The 13,756-nt window shown below is 33.8% G+C and overlaps 1 protein-coding gene and 2 pseudogenes across 1 annotated transcript; 1 reads left to right on the forward strand and 2 right to left on the reverse strand.

Moving 5' to 3' along the window:
- Window positions 1-792: 792 nt before the first annotated feature.
- LOC138933274 (glutamic acid-rich protein-like) lies at window positions 793-2,103 on the forward strand. Its single transcript, XM_070295871.1, has 6 exons — window positions 793-878; window positions 967-1,122; window positions 1,207-1,366; window positions 1,442-1,639; window positions 1,762-2,002; window positions 2,086-2,103. The coding sequence occupies exons 2-6, from the start codon at window positions 972-974 to the stop codon at window positions 2,101-2,103; spliced, it is 768 nt and encodes a 255-aa protein (XP_070151972.1). The 5' UTR covers window positions 793-878; window positions 967-971.
- Window positions 2,104-2,339: 236 nt separating this feature from the next.
- LOC138933276 (uncharacterized) lies at window positions 2,340-3,154 on the reverse strand (annotated as a pseudogene).
- An 8,277-nt stretch (window positions 3,155-11,431) lies between these two features.
- Window positions 11,432-12,033, reverse strand: LOC138933191 (histone-lysine N-methyltransferase SETMAR-like; annotated as a pseudogene).
- Window positions 12,034-13,756: the final 1,723 nt, after the last annotated feature.

Consider the following 13,756-nt stretch of genomic DNA (forward strand, 5'->3'; position numbering starts at 1 on the left):
TCAATTTATTGAGAACTATAATTAGTTAAGTTGTCTGTTGGCGATCAGATTTATTCTAATCTTAACCGAGTGCTTGCTCCGGCGAGCGACCGGGAGCGTAATTATAATCTCCGCGAGCGACGGATAGATCACGAATACCACAAGCGACGGTATAAACGGCGCGACTCCGCGAGCGACGGAATAGAGCGGCGCGTTTTAATAACGAGAGCTTAATCGCGAGCTACGAGAATTCTCCTTTGGTATTATCGAAAACTTCGCGTTTCGTAACCGAGCGTACGAATTAGAAAAGCGAGCGACTTTTCTTTAACGGGAGTTTAAACGATATAATCACACACTGTCACGGATGAATCTCGATCGAGTGCGCCCGGCGGTTCCCCGAGAGAGCTTTTATACAACCGTTCCCTTTTGCGTTCTAGAATATTCTGCGTGTTTGTCTCAGAAGATCGCGCCGGTTGTTATTTACGATGATTAGTTTAAATTAAACGTTGTTATTGCAATTTGTTTGGCGTTTTAGGCTCTCCCGGGTGACCGCTGCGTGGCTCGCATCGATAGGCACGAGCGGTGCCGCGGTGGCGTGATTCGCGTAGCGCCGCTGTTGGAGCGCGCTCCTATTTGTCGCGCACCGTGCTCCACGCGAGATGGCCGCTACCATGATGTAATAAGAATAGGTGAAACAACATCACGTATGCGCAGTAGTCTAATGTCTCGACCAATAAGAATTGGGTCCAAATACTCAAACATATGACTTGAGTACGAAGTTAAAGAGGTTATATGTAAACATATAAGCAGTGATTTGACGTTTATGAATGCGTGATTTACATTAAACAGTAATATATTATATTTAACAGTGATTTATATTAAAAAGTGATACATTGAAAGTAAGTTATATTATAATGTGCAATGTAATGTGTAATGTTTTATAGTGTAGTGTTATGTAATCCTAGTATAATGTTTTTTTTATTGCAGAAATTATGCCGGCATGCTGTATAATTAATTGTACCAGTCGCACAGACAGTGCACACAAAACAATAAAGTTATTTCGATTCCCGAAAGACAAATCCATTCGTCAGCAATGGATTAAAGCGTGTAGACGAAATGAAATAGATATAAATATTGATGCTGGTAAGTATGCGCGCACACACACACACACACACACACACACATTATGTATTATATTATTAATTATACATTCAATATATATTGTAGCAAGAATATGCAATCTGCATTTTCAAGAAGATTGTTTCGAAATAAAATGGACAAAACCACGTGCAGAAAATGTGTCAGCGAAAGAAATACGTAGATTAAAAAAGAATTCCGTGCCAAGTTTATTATTACATTTAGAAAAGAAAAACAAAATAAAAGCAAAGTAAGTATATACAATATTTGTAAAACCTCTAATGTGATGTTTTAATTCTACTATAGACAAATACTTGTTTTTCAGAGTAAGAATGGGTATACTATCTTATGCTGAACTTGTAAAATATGCACAGCAAAAACAGCAGACACAGGAACATGAGCAAAATCTTTCAAATGAAATTGTTCGAAAAGAAGACATACAAGACATACAAGACATACATACAATATATAATATAATATATATATATATATATATATATATATATATATATATATATGTACGGTATAATGTTTATATTAAACATAGGCCCTGCATACAATAAAGAAAATATTTAGAAATAAATATTAATTTTTAGAAATTTTAAAATAATAAAATATAATAAAATATACATTTGTATTTTACAGGAATAGCGAAGATGTGAATGAACAAAATATATCCGCAGAAGAATTAAAGCAGCTGTTAATAAAAGAAAAGAAAGAAAAGGAAATGTTATTGAAAGAGAAAAATGAATTATTACAAGAAAAGCAGACACTTCTCGGAGACAATGAAAAGTTAAAACAACAAATGGATGTATTAATGAAAAAGATAACAGAAAAAAAAGATAAGGAAAAAGATGATAAAGTGCCTATACATGTGTTGCAGAAAGTATTTACTGCTGGACAAATAAAACTACTGACGTCTTCAAACACTAATACTCGCATAAAATGGTCTGCTGAAGATATCACCAGGGTTGGGAAACTTTATAAAAGTAACTCGTTACCGTTACCGTTATTTTTTCTAAAAAGTAACTCGTTACCGTTACTCGTTACCAATTTTAAAAAGTAACTCGTTACCGTTACAGTTACTAAAAAGTAACGAGTCGTTACAATTTCCGTTACTTTTTTACAATACAAACTAATAAATTATTTTGCATAAGAAAAACTTTTAAAAAATTGTAAGCAAGATTTCATTCAAGGTTTATTACAAAATAAATGATTAAATTTTATCGAAATTCTTTATTAATTTTTAATAAAATTTGTTGCTCCATAGTATCATCATTTAAATGCCCTCTTTGTGGTGTTAATACAGAGCCACCGATGCTAAACATTTTTTCTACAGATGCACTGCTTGGTAGAGCTGTATTATATTTAATAAAAAGTTTTTTAAGTTTTGGATAGTCGTTTAACATTTCTATATTACAATTATTTGATTTTAAAAACCGTTGCAATTCTTCTTGTTCAGATTCATTTTGCACCGTTTTTTGCTCAAAAATGAAAAAATCATCGTGATCGTCAGATTTTCCAGCTTTTGAAGAATTTTCAGTTGATCAAATTCCCAATAAATCCTCCAAGTAATTTTCAGCACGTTTTCTTTTTTCTCCGGTTAACCAGTTTAACTTAAATTTTGGATGTAAACATGCTGCTATTATTAATTCTTTTGTTTCAAATATTGTAAGAAATCTAAAATCAAATATAGTAAATTAAGCGACATTGTTTGTTTTATTGAAATTAATACTTTTGAATCAATAGTTTAAAATAAAATAATATTTTTCAATTAAATCCTTATTTAAAATTAAATAACATATGTATTAATCAAATTAATAAGTTACCTTTTATTTAAACCTTGCTGAATAGCTTCAACTAATGAATGGCAATCTATAAGGTCAGATTTATTGAGATTTTCTAATTTTCGTTGCAAGGTACTTAGAACTGGTAGTAAATGAGAGCTCTGCTTTTCCGAAAAGATAAAGCTCTCATTGAATATCGCTCATCGCACTGGTCTGCAAGAGCCATAAGTTGATCAATCACATTCAAGCATTTTTACAATATAATAAGAATGCTAATTGGTCGATTTGCTTACGGCTTTACGGTTAAGATAAAAATTTTATCACGCACAATAGCAAGAATAATATCTTAAATAAATCAAAAAATTTGAAAAAAGTAACGATAAAAGTAACTGTTAAATTCGTTACTCGTTACCGAAAAATGTAACGAAGTTACTTTTTCCGTTACAAATAAAATTTGTAACGCCATTACAGTTACAGTTACCGAAAAAAGTAACTGTAACGGTAACGGCGTTACAAGTAACGCGTTACTTCCCAACCCTGGATATCACGTTTGCTATTGCTTTACGATCCATAAGTCCAAAGGCCTATCGATACCTACGGAACGTAAAAAAAATGCCACTGCCATGTATGAGCACTTTAAATAACTGGGGTGCAACATTTAATATTCCACCCGGCATTCTAACAGATGTGCTTCACATTATGAAAGAGAAAGGGCAAAATTTGTGTACGGAAGACAAATTAACAGTTTTAACATTCGACGAATTATATATTTCGAATAAAATAGATTTACATCGGAAAGAACAAAAGATATATGGATCTAACAAAACCTGTCAATTTGTAATGGCTCGAGGGTTATTTAATAAATGGAAACAGCCAATATATTACGAATTTGATAAGCCTATGTCTGCGTATACTTTGTTAACAATAATTAACAACCTTTATGGAGTGCAATATATTGTTGTGGTTGTGACGAATGACATGGGGCCCACAAACATGAAGCTATGGAATAAATTGAACATAGGAATTAATGTTACCATTCAGAAACACAATATACAAGAAACTATCCAAAAGCAACATTTTATTGAACATCCTGCTGACAGTTCGCTGAAAATATATTTTTTTGCAGATGTTCCGCATTTGTTGAAATTGGCACGGAATAACTTGTTCGACTCTGGCTTTACAATTAATGGCAATAATATAAACAAGACATGTTTAGAAGAATTATTAACACTTAATGCAGGAGAATTAAAAATAGCACATAAATTAAGCCAAGAACATCTGGACATCAAAGGCTCACAGAGACAAAACGTAAAACTAGCTGCACAAGTGTTTTCGAATACTAATTGTTCAAGAAAGTAAGCGTTTTATAAACTATATTATTAATTTCGTTTCTCGAACGTTCTAAAGCGAGACGTTACGTGCGAAGCCTTGTTTTCATTCCGTGTTTGCGGTTTCTTCGTATCGTTCGATTCTGACAAACACCTCGTTGTCGATAGCCGATTGGCTCTCGGAATCGAACGATCGAAATTCCTCATTTTTTGTAGTACCCGTATCAACCAGGACTATTGTACGTGGATCGAAGAGAAGGTTTTTCGTTAAGAGACTTCGTCGCAAGCCTTCACCGGGAGCACACCGAACGCCTAACGCTCATAAAGTTATAATTAAACGATAATTCGCGTGTCCGCTCATATCTTGCTGTCGCGTGCGATTACCTAAGACGGTCCGGGAGTTGGTGTCGAAAGGAATAAATACTGTTCAACAAACTAAACCCGGACAAATCAATTACGTCCTATCTCTCCGATCGGCGAAACAAATAAATTCTGTTAATGTGGACGTGTAAATCGAAGGCGCGGCTACACTAATGCAATAGCAATACGTTGGTGTGACGAACAGGGTTTACTTAAGTCTCTACAATGAAAACAGACCGCCGATATATTATTAATATTTAATGACTGGTTTGACCTGTTTAATAGCAAATGTAAATATGGTCATAGTAACACCTCGCATGCATATGAATTTAGGAGAACAAAATACCATTCTCGATAATATGGATGATTTTATTCAAGCAATGCGAGTTGGAAAACGATTAGCATTGTTACAATTTCAAAAAGGCATTATATTATGCAACAAATCTCTACGTGATATGTTTGTATATATAAAAGAGCAACATTCATCAGAAGCGCGTCCAATTCAATATCTATTCACTAACAGATTAAATCAAGATCTTCTAGAAAATATATTTTCTTATTTAAGAATGATGGGTGCAGGATATGATCATCCATCACCAGTCGAATTAAGAAACAGACTTAAATGGTATATACTGGGCAAATATTCTGGATACACCATTGCATCAGGCACTAATACTGCAGGAGACAGTTCCACAATCCTTACAAATATTGACGACACACCTTGCAAACTAACAAATGCACAGTGCGTACTACAGGACACATGTATGGTGGATGAAGAAGAAGAGGAAGAAGAAGAGGAAGAACAAGAGGAAGAAGAAGAAGAAAGGTTAATGAACTTTGAGGAAATATGTAATGAAAGAGAGGCAGAAGCAATGGACACAGATATTGAAGAAGAAGAAACCAGTGAAGGTATTGCAAAATATTCATATACATATAAAGATTAAAAAAAAAATATAAAAACAAACATAAACAGAACGGCCGTTATGCAAAAGTCTGTGCTTCAACCTTGAGGCTGAATTTACAAGCAGTAATCAGACTAGAGATTGAGATTGAATTGCAATTTGATCAATCAAAGCAAAATTCACAAAACGTGAGAGTGGTTTTCTTTCTTATTATTGTTCAAATTCCAACCTAATCAATCTGTCTAGTTTGATTACAGCTTTAATCTTTAAGTAATTGATCAATCACAGTTAAATATGAAAATAATCTAATATGATTGGTTAATTTCTTACAGTTTTCCAATTGTAGTTTCAGTCAATTTAATAATTTCAAAATAATTTGTATTTCCAGGAATAAACTTAAGTAATTATATCCCTAATTTGCAAAAATTAGCATTACTTGACGTTTTGGAACAAAAGACAGCAATGGATTTAATTGAAAAAAATGCTTTAGTATATGTTGCTGGATATGTTGCACACCGATTCCAAAATATCTACAGTCATTTGGGCGTCCCAACCAAAACATTTCCTCATATACCAACTGATTGGCTTTTCTTCATATCCAGAGAAAATTGCATGTATCCCAGTTCCGACTTTTTAAAAGCAGCAGATATTATGAATATAGAATTCGAAAATTTCCATGGCAATTTCTTTAATCGGGGACGTAATATTTTTGATAAATTAACAGACATTGTATACACTAAATTGAACAACAATTTTCCTACGAAAGTAATTGCATGTCTCGTTCGTACTCGTATATACATCAGATTACGAAAAATCAACAAAGAAATTGTCGCAAACAATTATTTAAAGAAAAAATGTAACAGAACTTATAAAATATGTAATAAAAAAAAATATCTAATTTTAACAGAAAAAATTATGTTATAGCTGCGATCAGTAGAAACAACTGTTTTGCAAGTATTTTACAATTCGTTAATCAGATTTCCACAATCGAACCCTAAATGTTCTCGTTGATAAAAAAAACATACAGTCGCCGACTGTATATAGATTCACGAAATGTACAATAGTTGCAAAGCAGCTATCTTTGCTGAATGCAGGCAATCTCATGATTATATTCCTTCTTTAATATGTTACGTCCAGTGGACTCCACGATTCTTTTCTTTCATGTAATATTAAACGTTTACGGTCTGGAACTCTTTGCACTTGACATAAACAATAAACCAAAGGAATATCTAGCAGGCGAGACTAATCTTTCAGAACTATAAAATTCTTTTTTCAATGAGACGGATCAATAAATATTCCTGAACTAAAGCCCACGTCAAAATTTGAGAATTTTAAACAAAGATAAGAAACCCTCGAACACTAGACACCCAGATCATGTGCGCGCGGACAGATGATGAAACATTCAATTCTAAAGCCGCGTGATGGGTTTAAGAGTTTAGAACAAAAGAATAAGGAGAGGAACACGGACGACGGTTTACTGATGAAACCCGAATCCGTAAGCAAAACTCGCGATACTTGACACCGCGTGCTTGCCTACCAGACCACCCTCTTACGATATCTGTTTGAAATAAATTCCAACAGGAATAATAAATGTTAACTTAGCCGATCCTAACGGACTCTCCAAGAGGCTGGGGTTAATTTAAAAAACAAAAGCCTACACCAATGGGCGCAACTTCTGGAAGAGCAACACCTCCTACTCATGAGAGGGGTAGATAGTAAGGATTTGATTTGTTAAAAAAGAAATTCTGACTGCCGGATGGAGAGGGTACGTGGGGAGACGCTAAGATTCGAAGATATGCGAAAGCTCCTCTCAAAAATTCATTCCGTCTTCACTCTTTAAACGATTCACTACATAACTAGTAATCAGCTCCGAGACCAGATATTCGCGACTCAGAATTGTACAGAGACCAAATTTAAATAAAAGTGAAGGACTTAGTGCTAAGTGCCAACAACTGTGGTCATCCAGCAACACGACAAGGCCGAGTTTCTGAGGCATCACTTCCGAGTCCATTCCGATCTGCAGCAATAGTCGCAGCTAATTAGCTACTACAATTATCAACGCATCTTCAAGTAGTAAGTGGGTTCAACAGTTTCAATTTCTATCCTCCCCTTTATTATTATTACTATTTTACGTCTCGTATTCTGAAATAATTCTTGGATTAATCAATATCTCGTTTCGATACTTCGTTCTTAGACCTTGATTGTCTCTTGTGTAACTGTCTCTTTCTTAGTCCTCATTCTTCTTCCCTCGAAACATTACCTCGAATCTCCCTCTCAACTTCTCTTAGTCACCACGAGTTACCTGTATCTCATAGTGCGACTCTCGATTTCCTATCAGTCACCACGAGTTACCTGTATTTTATAGTGCGACTCTCGACTTCTTAGTCACCACGAGTTACCTGTATTTTATAGTGCGACTTTCGACTTCTCCTTAGTCACCACGAGTTATCTGTATTTTATAGTGCGACTCTCGACTTTTCCTTAGTCACCACGAGTTACCTGTATTTTTTAGTGCGACTCTCGACTTCTCCTTAGTCACCACGAGTTACCTGTATCTCATAGTGCGACTCTCGACTTCCTATCAGTCACCCCGAGTTACCCGTATTTTACAGCCCGACTTTCAATTACATTTGTCATCTTTTCTGCTCCCAGTTCGTCCGGAAATTTTCATACAAAGATATAAAAAGAAAAATATACCTTTACCCCGATCTGAAATCTAGAATTATTCAGTTAATTTAGTTTCCAAGAATTGTTTCACGAATTAAGAATTTCTTTACATTCGATTTTTTTTATTTATTATTATTACTCATCACGGCCCCCTTTCCTTAGTGGAAAGATTAAATCAATCTTCGTGCGACCATCAAAGGGTCACGAAACCGTCGGAATCGACAATTGAGAAAGGAATTGGCTCGGGCGTGCGCGGACCCTAATTATACTATAGACTATAAGAAATTTAACTTAGATAAACATTTCTTCGATTTAAGAACGCATCGGTTAATTAATATATATAACAAGCAAAAACGAACACACAAAATACACAACTTACTACTTTATCTCCCAACTTCCTCTTTTCATTATTCTCACCCTTCTTATTCTTCCGTCTCTTCCCCCGAGCGTCCCCCATCGCTTACCTTCCCTGAACACCCTCCATGGTCGGAAAATCTTATTCCACCTTCTCCCCCTGAACATCCATCTACCTCCTCCGAATCTCTTCATCTGGAGAATCCTGATTCCCCTTCTCCCTCCGGATATTCCCCCGCTTTCGATGATTTCCAACAACCTCTGAGAAACCCTACTCCCCCTCCCTCTTCTAACTGTTCACCTATCTTTCCTGAGCAACATCAACCTTCTAGAATTCCTACTCCCCCCTCCTCCTCACGCCTGGAATCGCCCGACCTCTCAGGAGGGTCGCACGACTTAGACGGAGCCCTCCGGAAGTTCGCGGAAGAGTGTCCCGACCTCAAAGAGGAACCGGAAGATTTCAAATCGGAACCTTCCGATCCCGAAGGAGAATCGGAGTCTCTTTTCGAAGACCGGGATAGGGAAGACTGGTACCGATATCTCCTAAGTCAATTTCCTCCTTACCCTGTGCCTCTTACGGACGAGGATTATCGGGTCGATCCAGATATAGTGGACCTTGACCAATTCCATCTGATCCTTCGAACCAGTCCACCTGGTTCAATGATCCCATTTTTTGTCCCTGGTTCCCGATTTCGTCTAGCCGTCCCTATCGAGGTCTTCTGAATGAAGTTCCCTTCCCCCTCTACTAATCTGGGATCTTTAATAGTCATCCCACCTTTTCCCTTACCTTTTAATTTTTCCTTTTCCCTCTATAATTTATAACTATTTGACTTTATATTGTAAATCTCCAACCGGAATTTAATTTCTACTCTCCCCGTTTAATTCCGGTTAATGTCCTCCGTATTTATTGTAACACCCGCGAGAACATAATTTTCTTTACCTACACTCACGCACACGAATACTTACAATTACACATTAGAATTTAAGAAGATGTATTTTACATATAAGTTTTCATAAACTGAACTAAATGTTCTTTATTAATTTTTAAATCCTTTAAAAAATCATTCATTTATATTTTTTTTTGAATAAATGTAACGTTAAATTTTAAAATTCCAGAAACTTATTAACCCGACCTCCTTCCTGTTACCCGAAATCGCACAGGGTCCCATCCTGGGTAATAAGGATTCAGTTCCTTTACCAAAAAGGGACCACCGATCGAACGGCCTTTCGATAGAGTAGAGCGACCCTTCCGGTCGTTGACCTGTCTAAGGCCCTGTATGGTTCGTTCGACTCGGAAACACTTGTCTCGAAAAAGAGAGAGAGTGTGTTTCGAGGTAAGTAGGTTACGCCCTCCCGCTGACTCTTCCTTCCATTGAGTCTGGACGTAACAAATACATCATATAGACATACATATATAAAATAAATTAATTAAAGAATTTTATAAATAATAAATTCATTAATAAATTCAATAAAACATTTCTGTAAATACCAAATGTCAGTTATATACATTAAAAGTAATGTCTGAGACATGTACCTATTTCTGGACATTCGTATCTTTTTAGTCTTTAAATACAGATATCTAAACTTTTAGCCATTAAATATGTACGTTTATTACATATATATTTAATGTATAATAATATACAATAATATTATGTATGATGTATATTAATATTATGTATATATTATAATATATATATAATAATATACAATAATACATATATATATATATATATATATATATATATATATATATATATATATACATATATAATGTACATACGTATACATATTTCATGACTACAAGTTTAGATATCCGCATTTTAAAATTAAAAAATATGAATTATTATTATTATTATTTAATTATTCTTCCAAATATCTGCATTTTAAGTACATGCAACTAATATTTTAAATATATGTTATTGTTTCGCGTTTGAATTGCGCGGATGCATTTGGACCCACATTTCATTGGCTCCGCTCATCGTGCCGCCGCCGCTATGCGCAATGGTACACCTTTCTTATTACATCATGGCCGCTACCGTGCCAATTTTCGAGCGCGCTTAATCGCGCTTTGTAGTAGTGCTCATTATTCTATAATTGCTATAATTTCTATTCGTTCGGTTTCGAACATAATGAGATGAGAAATTATAACACAAAATCTAAATATTTATTGAAAGAAAATTTGGATAAAGTTAGTAACGGAAAGATTTATATAAGAGCGATGATAAAATTAAGATACAAAAATTTAGAAGAGGCGAATATATATAGGGGGGACCAGAAAGTAATGTCGTTTTTTTACATTAAATTCAAACAGATAAATTTTTAACAAGTTTTTATTTTTAATTATTGATGTAATCACCTTCGTTATCAACAACCTTTTGCCATCTAGTGTGCAAATTTTCAATGCCGGATCGATAAAAATCAATTGGTTTTTGAGCAAAATATCTGGAGATGGCATTTTAGACATCATCCAAATTTTCAAATTTTTTGCCACTTAGAAAATGTTGTAGCGATCGGAATAAATGGAAATCCGTTGGCGCAATATCGGCCGAGTATGGTGGGTGAGGCAATACCTCCCACCCTAATTCATTAATTTTTTCCAGGGTTCTTCTTGCGCAGTGCGGTCTTGCATTATCGTGTTGCAGAATAACGCCTTTTCTATTGACAATCGCTGGGCACTTTTCAATTAAAGATCGATTTACTCGATCCAATTGTTCACAGTAAAGGTCTGCATTCACAGTTTGTCCAGGTTTCGGCACTTCAAAATGAACGACCCCGCGAATATTCCACCAAACACACAAAAGCGCCTTTTTGGGGTGTAAATCTGGCTTAGCTGTACTTCGTGGCGATTCATTCGAAGAGAGCCACTGCCTTTTGCGTTTTGGATTATCATAGAGGACCCATTTTTCATCTCCAGTGATCAAGCGATCAAAAAACGCTTCTGTATTGTGCCGTTGAAGCAATAAGTTGCATGTGGTGGACCGGTTAGCTTTGTTTTCTTCGGACAGATTATGTGGGACCCAAACACATGCTCTGCTACTTTACCAATCTGCTGCAAATGTTCTTGGATGGTCGACCAAGGTTAGTTAAGAGTGTTTGACAGTTCCTCGATTGTCTGACACGGATTTGCTTCCACTTCCGCCCTTAACATGTCATTGTTTAAAGTTGTTGGTCTTCCTGATCGATACGAATCGAAAAGATCAAAACCGGATTTGAACTTAGAAAACCACATTGGCATTTGGCATTTACGAACGTCTAATGCACTTGGATAAACATCGCAAATGTTTTTGGTAGCAACTGTTGCATTACTACCTTTGTGAAACTCAAAAAGCATACAATGCCGGATATGTATCTCTTCTGGTATTTGGCTGGTCATTTCATCATAAATTGCAAAAAAATTTAAGATTTAATTATTTACGAGTAAACAACTCACTCTAACTTTAAAATGTCTTTGGCACGACTTTGAAGTACACAATGAGCTGATGAATGACAAACGAATATCGACATGCGCAGAAACGACATTGCTTTCCGGTCCCCCTAATATATATACAATATATATACCATATATATTTATATAATATTAAAGTAAAGAGAAAAACAAAAAGTGTAAGTTTTGCAATAAAGGAGTAGATAATTTAAAACATTATGTGGAAGAATAAAATAGAATAAAAGTAAATAATGCACGAAGCTAGAAGATTCATATTAAGTAAATTAACAAAGTAGAAAGAATAAAAATATTAGTTAGTGAAGAGAAGAAAAAGATAAAATAATAAAAAAGATGAAAAAAAGTGCAAGGTCATGTACAGATTGATATAAAAAAAATGTAAATAATATAATGTAAAAGTTTGAAAAAGTTCGTAAATAGAAAATAGAATAAGTTAAGATGTTTATTTGTAAAGTATGAGTATGATTGTATAAATGTGGTAAGAGATATTATAAACCAAGTCCTTTTTTGGCATAAGCTAAATAAATATTATTATTAATACACAATTTACTAACAAACAATATTATATATGTATAGCAGCACAATATAAGTGCAAATAGATATTAAAAAGAAAACGTAACATAAAGAGAAAAAATGCACAATAATTCTGAACTTCATTCATGCAATTAATCTCAAAAAAGCAAAACATGCAATTTTATCATTTTGTATCATTACAACTTTATGCAGCCTATGAGATTACAGTTGTCTGCAAGATATTATAGTTGCTAATAACGTAGATTATTCTATAAGTTTACCAATATTTTTCTTCTTTTTCAAATACACACAGCTTTTGAAAAATTATAAAAAGTAAGAAATAGGAAAAATATATACAATAGAAGTAGGAATACAAGGCACAATAAGAAAGATGCTTCATCAAAATAATTGCAATTATATATCAGTCTCAATCCCACAAACTATATAAACATAAAATAAATTTATTACATTAAATTGAAAAAAAATATGATATAATATATTTTTTTTCTTACCTGTAAAAACCACCGTGTATTACTTGTTTTGTTCTTGTATTCTGGTGATTGGATCAAAACGATAGCATATGTGATGCAAATCATAGATACATATGTATATGGTCAAAATCACATTAGCCATTTTTTATATTAAATTAGAATAATTGTGAATTGTCCCACAGCACTCGAACAAGATAAATATATATACTCATTGGTATACTTAACATTATATACATAACTTTTCTCTAAATGACAAAAACATTTGTTAATAAGTACTTTTTATGAAAAATTAGTCTAGATGAATGTATAGTATTATGTTAAACTAGTTACCTGTGGTTTAATTTTCCTTATATATATATATTAAAATTATAATGCATAAAAAGAAAGAATTTGAGATTTAAATACTTACGTGTTTCTTGAAGAATTATTGTATTCAGACTCAAATAAGATTTAAATAGAAGAATTTATATTAATTTCTATGCATACATTTTCAAAGAGATTTATACTTGTTCTTCATATTTGTGTAATGTACTCTGAGTTGCATTATGACAATATATTTTTAATCCATTATACCTTATCATCTGCATGTAAAAAAATGTGATCCTGAAACATATCAAATAAATAAAGTATGCACCTGCATGTTGCAAATTACATATTTTTTCTTAAAAGCAACTAAATAAATTTGTACGTAATAATTAAATAAATATATATTTATGTATTTATAAATGTAATAAAATATATATATATACATACGGAAAAAAGGCATTGAACAGCCCAGTGAGAAATCATCAGTTGA

Source organism: Polyergus mexicanus, unplaced genomic scaffold (assembly GCF_030449975.1).
Source record: "Polyergus mexicanus isolate NDT 795.1 unplaced genomic scaffold, iyPolMexi1.0 SCAF_5, whole genome shotgun sequence".
NCBI lineage: Eukaryota > Metazoa > Arthropoda > Insecta > Hymenoptera > Formicidae > Polyergus > Polyergus mexicanus.